Here is an 18,245-nt window from a genome sequence, read left to right as displayed (position 1 = left end):
CAATATTTAACAAATTTAAAGAGTAATTGCAACTAGGGTTCACAGCTTTGTGGTATTAAGAAACACGTTTGCTTTGAAAACAGCCATCTTTTTTCACAGGACAGCAGTTTGCAACCTGTACTGTTTGAGACTGTTTTTCGGGAAGGTTGAAACTGGCACAAAAAAAGAGCTTAGAAGTTTTCCATCTTGGCCTGTGAATCAAGCAGGTACGTCCAAAGGTTTTTTGCAACAGCACTTTGTTCCTCAGTAAGAAGCATGCCTATCTCATGAACTGGAAAAAGAAAAGCTGTGACACAGCAGACCGGAGAAACACAAATTGCTTCTAGTACATAAAATTCAAAGCCAAAAATCTGTATTCCCACTCCCTAAATCCCTAATCTTATAAGGAGCCAACTCTGTGTGGGGCAGTTTTAAATGCTTACAGAAGCATCATCGGGACAATCCATCAACATTTTTACAGCTGCCTTTTTTCCATGAAGAAAGGCCATAACAGTAATTTTATTCATGAACAAAAGCAACTTAGAAACCCTTATTGTGGATTTTTATGGCAGGGAAAATATTCCTATTACATTCCAAAGAAAGAAACAAGTTTATCTGAGCATATGAAGGGGACTCTTCTGTACATGGCTGAAACTGCACGTACCCCAATTGCTCCCTTTTGTCTTCTTCAGCCATCTGCTACTTTACCTTCTTCAAACACACATCAAATACTCTATTAGTCAAAATCCTCCAGAATTCATAGTCGCTTTTCCAGTATCTAGACAAGGCCTAGTTTTAACAGCTCAACAAGAAACACTGTCAGTGCAGCACCCATTGTGTGTCATTTTTAGCAGTGCATTCCTGCTCACGCTCCCTAGTCGTGCAAGGGTAAACTGCACCACATCTCCTGTGAGGCACTCTGAGGAACACGAACCCTGCAAATCTCAAAGTCTCCGAGTCAGGGTTCCACTCCACCAGAATTTAGCTTCAGTATGGGTCCCTTTGGGCTAACGCATTACTGTCCAGAGGTCTAAAAACCTCCCCCAAGGGCTTACAGGAATGCAGAAGAGAAGGCAGACAGGAAAAGGTGCTGGCAGGATGCCCTGCAGAATAGGTGATCAGAGTAAGCAGGGTTAAAGTAAAGTCCCAGCTCCTTCTGTCAAGACCCTGACTCTGAAGAGACATTTTCAGTATCACCCTCCCATGTCAATTACCAGAAGCAATGGGGAAGAAATAAATAAATAAATTTCATAGACAGATAAATTACTCATGTAAGTATTTTAGATGTATGTAATGTCATGCATATAGCTGGGATTTAAAGTGCCATTTAGATAAATTAAAAAAACAAAATACAGCCTCATCAGTAAATCTTGGAAGAAGCCAATTTAAGACGGAGTAAGACATTGATTTTCTTTTTATCCAAGCACAGCAACATATTTGCACACTGAGTGCTTTTCATACATCAGGAAATGCTGACTGCAATAAGCTACTATTCATTAAGAACTCTTCTGTGCACAGGAAACTCACAATATATTCTTTAGAAGAATAATTCCCTTTCTTGTTTTTAATTTTTAAAGCTGGACACTAGTAAGTACTACTTCCTGAGATAAATGGCCTTTAAGTTAGATGACACAAAGTAGAACACAGAAGAAAAGTTCCATTTCTTTACAAAGGCAGTGCACAACTATATAAGATCCCTGGCACCTCTACAGCTAATGCTGTTCTTGGAAGGGTTACATTCATGTAATAATTCTGTCCTGCTAAAGACTGGGCTGGTCCCTAACCAGGCTATTTAGCACACAGACTCCAACATAATGAAGGCTGTAACTTTATAGGGAATTGGAGCAGTCTGCAGTACCGTGAGCAGTGCATTCCTGAAACTCTCCTATACCAGTGTAATGTCAACAGAAAAGGCTGAGTGGTGATGTAATGTCTGAGGGCATGCCAGAGTCAAGACACTTTTTGTTTGATTCACAGGGTACAAGTTATTTCTCCCCACCCCCACCTTTTTTAAAGCAGGCAATAGGCAGTTGATTTTACAGCTACAAGCATTATAGAGCCTCACATTATCTGCATAATGAAAAAAAGGAATGAGCTGATAGCATTCATCATTGTGACACAGGCAACAAGTCTTGAGCAAGAAAAGCTTTTGGTCTATTTTAGTTTGGGGGGGGGGGGTGTTTTGCATTTTTTTTTTTGGTGGGTCTTTTTTGCTGCTGCCCACCACCGTGGCCTCTGAGGATCCTAGACTTAAAAATGCATGTGGGTACCTGAAGCCCTTCAATACTTCCTGTATCCTCAGATCCAAGAAGATACTTTCCATACCAGTCTAGCAACTAAAAATCCTTAGTATTTAAACAATATTTCCCAAATTCTGATGTTGACAAGAAGAATGGAAACTCCCCCAGTACCCTGACACAACTTGAGATTCTCACACATTTTATGATTTGTATGTAAACAAACACTTGTGCACACCAGGGTAAAGTCAGTGGGAGTTAGGTGCATAAATAAACTGCCTTTGAAATTCTGGGCCTGGATGCCTATACCAGAAGGATGGATAAATTATGCTCTCACATAAATCTCTATAGCCAACAGAGGGAGTGGGCATCTGAGAGTCATGCTTGATCCATCGAGCCTATCTTACCCTTCCTCCCTTCCACAGCTTTATGACTCAAGTGAGCTCCCGGATAACGCAAATGGCATACAATTCTGAATGTGTTTATCTACCAACAACAGAGCTCTCCTACAAAGAAAATAAAAATCTGTGTCATGTGAATGAGGTCATTACACTCATGACATGAACAAAAGACAGAGTTCTGAGAGGAGCAAATTAAGTTAATTATAAATGGGTGCAAATAAAACACTTGCTAAACACAGCCTCTCAAGCTTTGGTAGTTGCAAGAAACAAGAAAAGTCTGACTGTGGCATTTCTAGGAAAAATGCTTGCACATAGTGTTCGCTGGCTTTCAAATTAGGTTCACAAGGACTACGGCTTTTGGAGGAAAACAACAGTTTGCAAGGACACAAAAAGAAGCAAAGCTGTTCATCCTCCAAGATCCCTGTCACTTAGCTTGTGCTACAGCCCACACACCCCAAATACCCGCAACAACTCAAAACCATCTAAGCACTTCAGAATGTGTTCTTTTAAACTTAAAAAAAATAAACCATTGGGGTTAACAGGTAAATATTTCTGAGTTTTGTTCCTTAAAGCATTAGCGATATTTCATTCTTTGTTAAGAGGTTTTAATCTACTTGCATCACAGATTCTCCAGTAAAACAAGCTGGTATGCAGATCACTGCACGCCTGCTGTTAGCAGGCTCCCCTCTAGAGTGACAAGTCAGGAGTTCCAGATCCAAGTCCTGTTGAGTACCTGTCAATCTGTGGGCACTAAAAAGGCAATACTGAGAAAAGATTAGTATACAGAGCCTAACTGTCATCCACAGACAAACCAATCAAACCTTGTCAAAGTAAAAATAACACATCTGATCATTATGGAAACTTAAGTATTTAATTTCTTAAAATGTAAGGGTGATCTCTAAGAGAACTCTTAAATTGTGTGCTTGCAGCTCAGAATCTGTCCATTTTTGCCATACTAGAATCCAACAGCTCCGTATGGAACATGGTGTTATTCCCCTTCTCTGCAGATTTTCACTACTGTTACAGCAAACTTCCAAAGACAAATACTAAGACACTAACAGTTGTGGGTTTTTAAACCCTGATGGTCATGATTTACAGGAAAATTTACTGTAAGCTGTTTTCCATGTACAAACTTCATAGAAAGATTAGCAAAGGCTGTATTTCTGTGAGGAGCAGCATCTCATAGCACTGAAGGGTCATCTCTCCATCTCTCACCCACCCTCTGATCCCTTCCTTATATTGCACTCAAACACTTGCCAGAGCCCTCTGAGTGTCACTATAAGTCATTAAACCAGAAAAAGAAGTAAATGCTCCTGCCAGGTTAGGAATTTGAATCAGTGAAACTCTTGCATCACCTCTGCTGGATAAGAAAGCCCTCCCTCTTTCAGCAGTTCACTTTTTTTTCTGATGCAACTGCGTTCTAAGCACTGATGCGTTAAGGATATCCCTTTTTTGTTGGTTAAAATATAGTTTCAAAATGCAACTTTATCAGATGAACTAACTGTGCAGACAACACATAATAGTTTTTGAACACAGGAGAGCCACATTTTTAAATTACTTGTATGAAGTATTAAAACCTAACTATTTAAGACAGCTTGAAAGAGAAAAAAAAAGATGGAGTCATCAGTTTAATAAAGATGAAAAGAAAAATCAAAGACAGAAAAAAATCAGAGGTGCATTGAGAGAAAATTTCTGAAGAAGCCTTCCTACCACAAGTGCCACACATAATTTGAACACACTTTCTTATCCTTAGATCCCTTCAAATGAGCCTTAGCCCACACAAAGTTTTGATCCTACAAGGAAATACAAGCAAGGAATCCTATGAAGCTCACTTTGCACGATCTCGGATGAAAGACATTCTTTATTAAGGCAAAGGACAGCAATATTAAATGGGAGAGGGGGCTGGAACTAGATTAAATTGGAAACAGATTTATTTCTCTTTTTTTTGGTGAATTTTGATTTACAGGGCGAGTCTTGTATCCATTATTTCACACTTGCAAAACTCACCAAAAAGCAAAAGCATACTAGTTGTATAGAAGGGTAAATCTTAAAAAGCACTGTAAATTTTTTTTATTCATCTCATGTATCTTACAGTATGTTCCAACTCTAACATTCTTTTCTAGATATACCTGGAATTGGGTTCTCTGTAAAAGGCAGTCCCTAAGGACTATCCATAGTGTTGACAATCTTAAGTCAGTTGAACTTGAATGCTACTGGACAGTTTCAGACATATACAGTTGGACATCCATCTTGGCATTTTCAGTGACTTCATTATCTTTTTTTCCTTCCAGTTAGAGGATGGGTATGAGCAGGTCTAAATGTCAAATTCCACATCACTCTAATAGTCCATACTAAACTTCATCTTCCCTATTAGCCTCTTACAGCATTTATAAGGGAATATAACTGTCTTTTGCTCTGATTTCCAACTGGTTAGTAGCCTTACGTGCTGCTACTTATCTGAACAGAAAGTCTGTCAAGCCAAAAGAATATCAAGTTTTCTAAAAATGCAACCATATTCTTCCCACTAAAATAACACCATACCCATAAGAAAATGGCTTAGAAAGCACAACAACAGACACTAAGGCTTTTATCTAGATCTCCAGTAACAGATGAGAAGCTAAACTATGTCAGAGTGTACACAGGTCTACTCTGACTTCCAGAAGAGAAAATAGTGTAATCTTTAGGCTGACTAAATAATGGACCACAAATCATCAGCAGTTTTCTTCGTAAACAATACATGTGTTTGCCCATTCTTTATGGTAAACCACCCTTCTTTTTAAGATGGTTTCATTACTGCATTTTCACACTCCTGCCAAAAACTATGTAAACTCAGAAACACTGATCAAGTTCAGTGAGGTAAATGTATTTGGTACTTGCAATCTGAAAGAAGCTCAACTCTGCCTCCTGCAGCAGCAGCAATAGAATTAACGACTAAATTGTGACTGCAGGGACTTTACTGATGACCACAAATAAATTTTCAGATCTTAGTTCTATACTATTGTGGATTAAAAATACATTTTTTGTCCTTAAACAGTGTTAGTGGTTATTAAATACAGCTGTCCAAAGAGCTATCTAGAGCTATCCAGCTCCAGAATCATATAAACTGCTGTTAGCCACTTTATGTCTGACCTATTTCTTCATGCTTAGTAGTAGGGACAGACTCCTACCTCAGTGAAGTAACAAACTATTCATTCCTAACCACCCACTGTCACCATTTACAGAACACTGAACTATAAAGACCTATAATCTGATCCAGTAGTACAGTATTAAAGGGAAAACATAACTTGAAATATGGATCAGTAACTCTATAAATCCACAATATTTATGTTTTGTGGAATTGCCTCTACTGCACTCAGTAGCAATACTGAAATGAAAGGAAGATGTTTCCTTATTCTGTGTAGCAAATCTTGTCTGCTCATGGCTCTAAAATCACATTAATTGAACCTAAAGAGCCTCTACAATTATTTTTTTGGTGAATATCCCCTTCCAAGGAAGTATTAGATCACATCAAACAAGAGGTAAAATTTATCACGTGCTTTGGTATATGTTTTTCTTCCTTCAGAGTCTACATTGCAAAACAGTTCTGAGGTGTTTTATCAGTTCTCCTGTTTTATCTCCTGAATCAGGAAAAAACCCCTTACCGAGGTGTTTTCAAACACTCATGGAAACTCTGGAGAGTCGGGACAGCATTGTTTGCCAATTACCTGATCACGATCACCCGCAAAACAGCAGCTCTTCATAGTACATGAGTTGAAGTACCCTTGGTTGTCAAACTGGAAGACAGGCAGCCGGCAGTGGATGTCATAGAGGACTGGGGGAAGCCGCCGCCGCAGTGCCAGCAGCTGGGTTCCATTGCTGTTGAACCGGACACTCATGGCACTCTGAAGGGAGAGGTTTCCACCATAGCGAAGCAGAGAACTGGGAAAAGACAGAGGAAACAAGTGAGATGGGTCATGCATATGAACTGAACTACTTAAAGACAAAACTCTCTCTAACCTTACTGAGTCATTTCAAACAAGCAAGCCCAGTGAATTATGTTCTTACTTAGTTTCTGCTTCAAAGCATTGATTCCTGAACAAACTTGATTCAAAACCTAAATGACAAACTATCAAAATGCTAAGACTATGAAGTCTTCAGAAGAGTAAAGTTAAAGACTGCAAGTAGTTTTGCTAATAACAAGTACATTTCCTGCATAGGAGCAAAGTCTCACAGAGTAGCCTTAGCCTTAAAAAGGCTATTCTTGTACTTCTGGGATGTCTGCATTTTAGACTGACCCTACCAGCACTCAGATCCTTTTGTTCAGCTCGTGCCTGAATCCAGCCAGCCCAATTTTTTTTTCCCCCTCTCTGCTCTGGCACGGGATGGCATTTTCTCCAATTGTAGATACTCTGACCATTATCTCACTTTTGCTCCTATTTACACTGCTACAGGACATCAGAGGATGTTTGAACTCTGCAATCAGTTCCAGCTGTCTTAAATAAAAGGCCATCTTAGTAACAAGTTATTGCAAGAAATACTAAAATGAGTTAGTTAGCAAATCTCAAACTTGCTTCATCTAAAAATATTGCCAAGCAGGCAAGACAATTATAATACCACATGACACTATTACCTAAAACTCTCACATGGTTGAATTAGCTAGTTTCCTTATACCATACAAGGCTGTATGATAAGAGCTGGAGTATTTGTATCAGTTCTTATTGACATATACAAGACAAAAACAAAGAGTCACAAGTTTCCAGGCTCTCTCTTTAAAACAGTAACAGAATATGGTTCCATCCAGGAACCTAAAGATAATCAAAATATACCTGAAATTCAACTTGCATTGTACAGGCTGTTTTTTTTTCAAAGACTTAATTCAATCTCTGACCTTGAAATAATTGTGTGTGGGGAAAGGGAGACAAAGAAGGAAGACATTTTATCCCTTTTTTGTTCAGTGATCACTGAAACCTCCTTAAGCAGTACCAGAACTCGACCTTTTGTTAACAGGTTTTGAGCAATCCCCAGCAAATCTTGTGAAGAGCTGCAACTTTTATGCACCTTCTGGACCAGAAAAGGCATGCCAGCATGGAATTTGCAGAGTCTAGAGGGAAGTTTATTCATAGACTTCAATGCATTGTACTTTCTGATGTAGCCCTCTCCCCCAACATTTGTGAAAAATGAGTCACTCCACATGGATGGGAAGCCACATTCCATGCAGGTTGAAGCACGCATCATTACATGATACTGTAAAGTTTAAAAACTATTGTTCCTACGCCACAGTTAAACAAAACCAAAAACAAACCAGGAGACTTCACATAATGAATGTACTAGAAATACACTGCGCTCACACACACGCACTTTGTGAACTGAACAGTCAAAGCCAGGATGCCACAAAGGAACCAGAAGTCACATTTTCAAAGCCAACTAGTAAGAGCTTTAAACTGGGCACCAAAACATCTGAATGCTTCTATCAGCATGAACAGTGCTGCTCCCTCACGTGCATGTGTTTTCCTCCTTCTGAGCAAAGCCACTGAGCTTCTCTTAATAGTGTTTAAGGTTTTTAATAAAAACATGAGAAAATTTAATACTAGAAACTGTAACCTTAGGATCCCCCTCATCAGCACTAGTTTCTGTTCAAGATCAATATTCAGCCAGCTCAAAACACTCAGTCAGGCACCCCAAAAATGGAAAAACCCCTAAATCCCAAGACACACATGACTTTTTTTCCCCTCCTCCTCTCCTGATAGGTTTGTGTAAGCCAAAATTTTTTTCTATGGAAGTTTCCACTTCCTTAAAAAAACAACAAAAAAAACAAACAGAAAAAGCCCACCACCACCACAAAAATTAAACAAGAAAACAAAACCAAAACCCAACCAAAACCTCAACTCAAAATATAGGCAGAAGAAATAAGCCCAGATATTTCTGGCTAACAAAGGTCAATTTTTCTATAAAAATATGTTGAGTTCTCCACCATGGGTAAGAACACCGTAACATACATGCACCAACCAGACTTAAAGGTGCAGCCATCGTTGCACCAAGACTAAGCCCCTCTCCTCATTACCTCCTCAATCATCTCCTCCTCAATCTAAACCACAACCCAGAATTCTCTCCTGCCTACAAGTGAGCAAGCCTACCAGATGCCCCATCCTTTCAAATCTCCAAGCAAAGTTTCCATGGTTACTATTATTATGCCCTGCCTGAAATATTTTGAGATTATATTTTATAGTAATAGTAGTGTAATATTAAACTAACTTCCATTCTGCTTACAAATGTTTTCATTAAGCTCCTACAGCAGTCAAAGCTATCAAAGAAAACACCTCTTGTAGTTGAATTTTGTATTGCATTTCAGTAACTTTAGTGTAACAAAGCTCTAAAAGGGTATTTTACTTCAGAAATTAAATGAAGTAAGAAAGGCTAGAACTTCAGAAATCCCGATCATATACACATGTAAGAAGTCTAGAATTAAGGAGCTGCATAGTTAAGACCCCTCAAAGATCCACAGCTTTGCCTACCTCATACCCTTAACTCCAGACAATTCAGCCACATGTGTAATGGAAATACAGTTTGTGCTGCAGTTCCTTGAACATTTGGCTCAAAGAAAAAAAAAAAGAAAAAACACAAAACACAACCCCCACACTAGTAAAAAAGACTAAGTTTGGCTGATAAAGAAATGCTAAAATAGCCATTTGCTCTTCATGTAGAAGACCAACATGCCAATGACTTTCCCCACTTGTCTCAATTTTGCCCCCAAAAATCAGACTCTGTAGCTCCAAGTGCAGCATTTTGCTGCACTGATCACAAGACAGTGGTTTTCTGTTTTCCCCACCCTGCTGTGTCCTGCTTGCTTCCTCTCTGCCTCTTTGAAAGGGTTTGTTAAATTAACTGCACAGTGTTTTCCTTTAAAAAGCTATGAAGATGCAGCAGGTAGTTAGTTAGGTGGGGATGAAGAGAGACTAACTGACACCAAAATCCCTGCAAACACCCATTTCCTGACCCAAACAGAGGAGAAGTATTTGCTTTCTCTCTACTCCTCCAAGAAAATGTCTGAGAGATATGGTCAGAAATATGATGGGGGAGTGTGGTGGTATGGAAGGTGCGCAGTTCCTGGCTCTATCTTGGTGGAAAAGCTAGGAACCTAGGTCACAAGTAGAGGACTAAGGATTTGAGAAATCTCTCTTCCCTCTGCCTCCTACTGCAGGCAGTGCACATGGTAGCAGTATTTAGAACTGAGGAACCCCAAGACTTCAATATTTTCCATTATAAAATTTAGCTGATTATAGAACAACCATGCTGTCTTTAGGAAAAAAACAGTAATTGCCCAAGATGTCTTAGAGTATTCCATCTCCACCAAAATTGCAGGAAAAAAGCAGTCAGCCATCTCCAAGAAAGAAACTGGGGGAAGTTACGTTATTTTTTACAGTATTAAACCAGTAGTAATACTCATTAGTACTAAAGAGGAAGTCTGAACCAAGAAGCTCTAAAGATCTTCAAACTAATCAGAACCACAGCTTCTGCTCTTTTTTTGGGGTGGGGAGGGAAGAAGGGGAGAGCTGTGTTTAAGCATGTTCAGTGTTCAAATGACTGTCTTCACTTTCCTGGTTGCATCATGGTGCTGCTCTGTACCTTTAGTCAGTGCTAGTTTTGGATTTTTTCACACAGGATTACGTGGGGCAGTGTAGACATGCTTGGATATGTTGCTCAGGTTAGAGCTGCCATTTCTACCCGCTCCATATTGCATGCTCCAGCAAAAGAATTTCAGAGGCAACACCTTCTTGCAGGTACTAAAAAGTTTACTGATTCATCAGTCTAAAAGCAATACTCTCTTCTCGAAGACACAGACCATGACAACTAGTGAGAAATCTGAAGATAATCCTAAAAGGGCACCCCTGAACAAGATGGGTGCCCCTTCTGCTAGAGGCATTATCTTTATGAATTCAGACCCAGACTACTCTGGGATTTAGTCTGCTTCCAAATTTGGCTCACCCAGCCAGCCATGGAATGCCGATGTTGCCTACCAGTTCTGGAAAAAATACAGACACACACACATGCACTTCTGAGCTTTTAAAAAAAGTCATCTTGTATGATTAACAGAAATATTTAGTCCACAGATGGAACATTACAATCCAAACACACATGCTGGAGCTGGAGGGAGGCTGAGGAGGGAGAGAATGGACAGTTATGTACAATATGGTCATTTCCGTAGCTGGATATGCTGCACACAGGCAGCACTCAGTGTTAACTAAATATCAGCTCAGCTAAACAATGGAAGGCTTTCAATCCAAGAGTAGCACCACTAATGTAAATAAATCCATTTCTACTGGCAGCTAGTGGGGTGAGGGAAGAAGTAGTCTCACTGCACTCAGAATTTGCAGGAAAAGTCTATACCTGAAACAAGCATCTCCTTCTCCTTGTCTCTCCCCTTTTCTAAACAAAGGGGTTGTTTCATCCTTTTTTGAAAAGTGACTGCCTGAGTGGTAACATAAGCTTAACCCAGGCTATTCAAAAGTTAGCTTGGCAACAGACAGTGGCCATTAAAACTGAGAGAAGATCAGTGTCTTGGTAGAAATAAAATAAAAGCAGCATGCACAACAGCATTAAATAGAACCATTAAATACAACCATTGAATAGCTTCTCTTGATAAGCTACAAATCCACCAATGAACGGCAGTACAGGCACTGTCCTCCCTCTTAAATGACACTCATTTCCCAAGAAGGAAGGAAGGAAGGGAGAAAGTGTTGATATCATAAACAGCAGTGTGTGAAACTAACTTAATGAAAGAATGACCTTAAAAGGAAAAAATGAATTGAATGCTTGTAACTAATACACACCATTGCATACAACTGTGTTTGTCAGCATTTCTGTAACCACAAAATTGAGGAACTTCTAACTGTGCAAAAAGAACTGGAATGAAACTTGGCAAACAGAATCTTGGACTGGAAAACTGCAGAAAGGTTCGGGTTTTTAAGAAAGTTATTCTGTGTGTGTGTAAAAACACACACAATTCTTATTTAGTCTGGCTCAAACACTTAAAAAGAGCCAAAATAACCAATAATAGAAAAGCAAGCGCAAGATAATTAAGATGCATACATTTGGGGTTTTTTTAAAGTAGATTACAAGTCTCACAGAAATCTCAAGATCGTTTCTTTGAAAAGCAGGTAAGTTGTGTCAAAGTGTATGGTGTTTCTCTATATGTATTCAGAAGCATTAACAAATGTGAAGGAAGTCCATCAGTGTCTTAAGATTAAAAAGGTACACAAGCCATGCTTAGGATTTTATTATTTCTCAGTAGCATTCTCATTTTTCTAAATCATGTCATCATTATTTCTGATTATCTCACTACCTTTACAAGAACTCTCTTCAAAAACTACAGCCCCCAGAATCCTTAACAGGAAGTAAGGGGTATTTGCTTGGACTTTAAAGAATAACCAAATAAAAGCTGTGTATTATTTGCAAAACTAAAAACCTTTGCTTTCCTTCAAAAAGAACATACAAGTAAAATCGACTGCATACACCAAGACTGGAAAAGCAGGGAATTTAGGGTGAAGATTCTGCATGTTCAAGAAGGTGTCATTCCTTCTGCTCTTTAATGTTAAGGCTCAGGAACATGAGGATTAGTATAAAAAGGAATCCCCCATCATTAGTAAACTTTCATGCATGGAAAGCTCTAAGGTGAACAGAAGCTTCACCTTTCCCTCCAAACCATGAGGGCAATATTTTGTTTAATAGGAGGGATTCTTATCTGATAACTGACTTCAGAATCTGCAGCCTTAAGAACGTCAACCATCACCAGATTTACGTACCCAGAGCAGCCAGACCTTGTAACAGCAAAGGGTTGTGTGGTTTGGCCCTTATGACCAAACTGAATCACTGAATGCTAATACTGCTTCATCAGTGATCTCAGGCAGTTCTCCAGAAATCATTGTTTTCCTTTATTCTGCCTTCATTCACAAGAAAAAACTACAGTATTTCAGTATTTTGAGGAAGATGACAAGAGCAGAGGCATAAAGTATGCTAAACTCTCCTCCTCCTCTGTACTACTTTTACCCTGTTAGGCCTTAAGGCTTACCTCTGCCATTACAGTGATTAAACAGTAGCAAATGACAACAACAAACAAAAAAAGCCCTATTTGTTTGAATGTTTCACATCCTCCTCCAGCTCTATCTAAGGTCTTATTAGAGACCTCTTTCCCAAACATTCTCACTGTCCTAGGATTGCCCTCACTACAGATCTAAGAATCAGCAGGCACAAGAGTGCCCTATTCTCACTCTCTGCTTGAATCATCTAGGTGTTACTGTAATGCAAGTAATAAATAAGATCTAGTAGACAGTAAAATAGTTTTGCGGGAAAAGAAAAAAAAAAACCACTGAGGCAGATTAAAAAAGAAAATAGAAAATACAAAGTAAAGAACAGCTGTCCAACGAACACAAGCAAGCTAGCTAAATCACCTGATCATTTTCCTCCTTTCCTAATCCCTAAATTCTACAGTCAGAGCCCATTATTTAGCCTGTTCCGAAATAGTACCTTGTAGGATGAAGTACAGACTGTGAGATGGAACACTGCTCAGCTGAATCCAGCAAAACACAAAGGAGTAGGTTCCATCAGATAACCAGACAGAGAAGATGCAAATACAGCCAGACATGGCATGGGAAGATGACCTTTAGGCCAAATGAAGGAACAAGAGCTGTTTCCAAAATGAAGCACACACTGAAGTCTGAGTGTAAAAGTCAGTAATTCTTCCTGAAGAGTAAATCCATTTTCACACCTTAGTGTCTATGCAAAAGCAGTCATGTGTCAATACTGCAGTCCTAACAAAGCATTTTTCCCTACACACGTTTCTGTGCTGCAATTCTTGTATTGCATTAGGAAAGCTGAGTAACATCACCCACAGATTTGTTCTCTCATCCAATAATATATATACACTCACCCCCCTTCTTTTCTCTAGCAAAGCTGCATGAATTTTTATTTACCAAAGCTACAAAAGCTGAAATTAAAAAAGAGCAGCAACAAGGAAGTAGGCCTTTCTTTTGATGGGAAAAGTGGCAAGATCCAAGATGCTCCTGCAGAAGCACAGTCCAGTCTTGTATGAGTAAAGCTTCTGCCTCCAATAGGTACAAGATGAATACAAATTATCATGTAAAGCTGAATGCAACTGCATACACAACTTTGGTCTCATCAAGTTGGTTCCACCACAACTTCTCATGGACTGTTTACAATAGGGCTGAACTAACATTTCAGATGTTCTCCCAGTAAACGCACTAAGAAGATCTCTCCCTTGTATTGTCAAAAGTTTGTTGTTTTAATTTTATTTTCTTTTTTTAAACAAAAAAATTGTATCTCTTAATTCCTTTCCTCATTTTAATTCTCTACTCATTGAAATGAGGCATAAAGGTGATTAGGGCAAGGCTTATATGATCACAGATATATTTCCTTAAGAAAGCAGGCTACAAAACCCCATTAAATCATAGCTTCTTTTGAAAAACAGATTACTATTTTATACTTTTTTAATTTGCATCGTAAGGACAATACTTTGCACTTTAAATTCTTACTCTAAAAAGACCTGTGTGTTAGAGAATTTCAAAGCTAACAAAAAGATAAAGCATCATGAGGCTTTTGAAATAGGCAGTATTCCCACTCCTTGATAGAGGAAAAACTGAGGGCAATAGAGGTCAATCAACTAACCTACCCAACACTGTGAAACAAAACCAGGTTTCCTGACTTCTTGTTTACTGCATGAAGACACTTATATTCTTGAAAATTATAAACCTGCTCGCCACTTCTGGGAGCAAGCTGGGTGCCACGGAGCAAAGGGACAGTACCTAGTTTAAAGTGCCTGGCCAGAAGCAAACCAGGGCTAGTGTGGGGATGCTGGTAGGTGTGAAAAAGTTTAATCTTCAAATCAGAAAATCCCCATGCATACAACGGAGGGCTTACTATCTGCAATGAGTAGTGTGATTTTAACCAATTAAAGTTTGAGAAAACTACTCAATCGAGACAGGAAAAGCTGAACAGAAGAAAAGTCACCATAGCCCTGAGAACAACAAAGAAACAAAAGCTGAACTACTAGCAATACACATTTTTATTATACGATTTGAACCTCAGTACTCCAAAGCTCAGTTGTGTGATCAAATTTGGGGATGCTAGAGGAAAGTAAAAAAATCTTTCATTCTGTCATCGAAAAAAATCCTTCAAAGATTTTCAGTCTGCACATCAGTGGACTAACCTGAATACACTCCCCTACAGGAAGGATACAAGTCTAACCGCAGAAAAAGCTAAGCTAAACTCTCTATCCCTAGCGGGGCTGACAAGGTCAGCCATAAAGCAGGACTGCAAATGAGATAAGGAATGCATATACCTACACCAGAAACTAAGTGAGAGGGCCCTTCCTATCGTACTGTCCTAGTTAATTCCACAATAAGGACAAGATATAAAAGTGAGAAAAAGAGACTATAGCACCTCCTTCACACACTTGAATACCAGGCAATATTTGGCAGACTTGCACACTTACTTAAGTATTTCTAGACTATTAGTTGGTGCTCACACGAGCAAAAGAAAAAAAATCACTTGCTTCAGAGTAAAAAAAAAATCTAGCAATAAATTCACTGATTTACATCTTTTTCAACTTTAGCACAGCTCTTCTGTCTTTAAAAGGAAGAAAAAAATTAAAAAGAATCATCAACTGGCTGACTCTGGCAACCACAAAAAAGGACTCCATTTGCAGGCCAGCAGAAATACAACTTAAGCCATCAGCATGACTAAAGTCTTAATGATTGGCACCACCTCTCGCCTGAAGTCAAAAAGGCTTATTTGCAAGTACTCCCTTTTTTCTGCAGTGGCCTTTGGAGAATACCTTAGGTGTTTCTAACACTAAAGAAGTCATTTGGTTTTGGCTAAACCTATGGCAGTTTGGAGATTTACGTATGTTTACAACGAGGAAAACAAAGCCAAAAAATTCCCCAAACCCACCATTCCCACAGATACCATTACCATTCAAAAGTCCTTCAACACATTCTAAAGATTTCCAGAAAATAATTCAACCCCTATGAAATTAAGCAACAATCAACTCACTATGACATTAAAAGGAATTTTAAAGAAATAACAGAAAACAAATAGGGGGAAAAATATCTAGGTTTAGGTTCTGTGTTGTTTGGGGCAAATATAGCAAGTTGAACCTGTCAGGAGAGCTTCAAAGACAGATCAGTTGAGCTGCCTCAGTAGCACAGAAGCAAAACAGATGGTACATGTGTGGGATGAGTTGCATTTCCTGAACTGCTAGAGAAGACAAATAGTTATTTGAACTATTTGAGGTGGTGTGGTTGACCCATACTGGTGAGTGTCTAAATAGTTCTTAAAATTTGTTATACTGTAAACCAGCTAAATTAATTAAGTAGCATATAGTTAGTCTAAATTCACAACAAATGGTTCAACTGGGAAGGGAAAGAAATTAACTGGTCAGTTAGACAGTGAAAAAGTGGTTGCCAAAATACACACATTTTTCCTGCACTCATTAATACAGGGCTCTTCTCAGAGCAGGACAGACAGAGGTCTCCAAACAGAAACATGCATCACACTCCTACCGCACTGAAACAATTTGAACAGGTAGTTGCTGATTCAATGATGTAGAGGACTCCTGAATCTGCAGGGGCTTTGGCAATTCCAGAGCACACACATTAGAAGATTAGAATCACAAGCTTCTTTCCTTTATATGCAGGGTCAAAATGCAAAACAGCCAAAGAAAAACCTTAAGTCTCCACATACTATTCCTGCCATCCCACTCCTGTAGCCATCATTTAACATCTTATTAAAAACCTGCAAGGAAAAAATCAATTACAACCAAAGATGCTACTTTGAAAAAATTTCCATTCCACCAGTTCTAGCCTCTAAAGAGCCCTGAACCTCACTAACTGTCAGAAGCAAACTCTGTGGTTACCTCCTTGATTAATATCCCCTGCAACACAATCAACAATACTGGATCCCACACTTGCACTTCCAGAAGCTCAATATTTCATCCACCATACCAGACCTCTTAGTAACACACAGGTAAAACTAGGCAACAGCTACTTTTTAGAGTGAGCTCAGGAAGGTAAGCTAGGAGGATAAAACTCAGCACATGCATTTCTTAGAAAATAACTGCTGTCTCTGTTCTTCTGGTATATTTTTTAAGGATCAAATACCTTGAAGTTATGAGCCTGGAAACTAGAACTGGCAACCACTGGAGACCTAAATCTATGGACTTGGACCCAGTTATGATGATAGTTTTATGACCTTAGAATACCTTCCACATCACCACACAGGTTTTCTAAAGGCCTCTCTATGCAACAGGCTATAAATATCATCTGTGGTACAGACAGAGCTGCAAATACTTATCTTCCTTTCCTCCCTTTCCCTTGCACTCCCACCCATCAACAAAAAAAATCTCCAACAAAATAAACCATGCCTCTATTCAGAGATAATACTTAGCTCTCTCTTGCAAAGATGGTCTATTTGACACTCATCTAACTAAACTCCGAAGAACTGTTCTCAAATTTCCTGTAGTTCTGACAGCTACCACTTTTATTTCAAAACTGACAAAGGACTTGTGAACCTGAAACCCAGCTTTTCCAACTACATGTCAGCATGTCAATCTAACATGAACCACCTGCAAGACTTCTAGATCCTTAGATTACCGTGAGTACAGAGATTCTCCATACCCCTCCGTAGAAAAAAGTAGTACATACGGTGTTTTCCTCTTGCAGTCAGAGACCACTAATCCAGAAACAAGACAGTAATACTCATCAGGTCTTTAAAAGGCTGTGAATTAAATGAATCAAGTGAAACTACAAGGCAATCAGGAGCCAAGAACGGGATTTTCAGAAGTACTGAGTACCTGTGATTTCCAGTAGGTTTCAACCAGAAGTTATGCATTCAGTACATTGTTTAAGAGTTGGACTCTGTTTTCTCGCAGCACCAGCTGAACACCTAGTAATTAGCACCTGGCAGAAAAAGCTTTGTCCAAGACTTCAGAGAACGTTCTGTCAGTTGGAAACCAGCAGCACAGAATAGCCACATCCGAAAAGTTCAATATATCCTGACATTCATAAATATGCAAAGAAGAGTCCTCTCACAAGATCCCCCTGAATCTAACTAGTTTATTACAGGGAATAAATTTCCATCTCTATTTTTCTGACTGTTTATGAGCTAATCACTAGGTGATTCACTGATGTCCTACAACAGGTATTCTTCATCCACAGCCTTGGGAGTGTGCTTCCTCTGAATTCTCAGTGCAGAAGGCAAATTTGATGTTAGTTTGAAGTCCATTAAGAGAGCCTTCTTGATTGGTATTTTTTGAGACACAAATATTAATTTAATGGAAGCTAAAAAAGTTTGCTTAAAAAGGCTCTGAACTGCAGTCACTCCTCAGCCAAGACAAAGAAAGAAATCAAAGTTGAATTAATGCTCCTCTTTGGCATTGTCTGTAAAGCATTGATGAAAAACACTGAAATGGACACACCTTTAACTTGGGCTTATTATGACTTGTATGATCAAGTTAGCTTTTAAAATATGCCATAAAGTTTACAGTCACCGTGGGATACCAGATTTGCCCTGGTGGTCAAGGATTTTTTAACTCATCGTTTGACTTTGAGTACATTGACTTGTAACTGCGCAGACACCA

The 18,245-nt window shown here is 39.0% G+C and overlaps 1 protein-coding gene across 2 annotated transcripts in view; it reads right to left on the bottom strand.

Moving 5' to 3' along the window:
* DCAF5 (DDB1 and CUL4 associated factor 5) overlaps positions 1 to 18,245 on the bottom strand; it is a 74,320-nt gene that overhangs the window by 28,051 nt on the left and 28,024 nt on the right. For both annotated transcript variants that reach the window (XM_074824387.1, XM_074824388.1), the window contains exon 6: positions 6,322 to 6,535. In XM_074824387.1, the coding sequence (XP_074680488.1) occupies positions 6,322 to 6,535 (214 nt within the window). The remainder of the gene's footprint in view (positions 1 to 6,321; positions 6,536 to 18,245) is intronic.

Source organism: Strix aluco, chromosome 4 (assembly GCF_031877795.1).
Source record: "Strix aluco isolate bStrAlu1 chromosome 4, bStrAlu1.hap1, whole genome shotgun sequence".
NCBI classification, from domain to species: Eukaryota; Metazoa; Chordata; class Aves; order Strigiformes; family Strigidae; genus Strix; species Strix aluco.
Note: the sequence above shows the minus strand (reverse complement) of the source record. Positions and strands in the feature narration are given on the sequence as shown.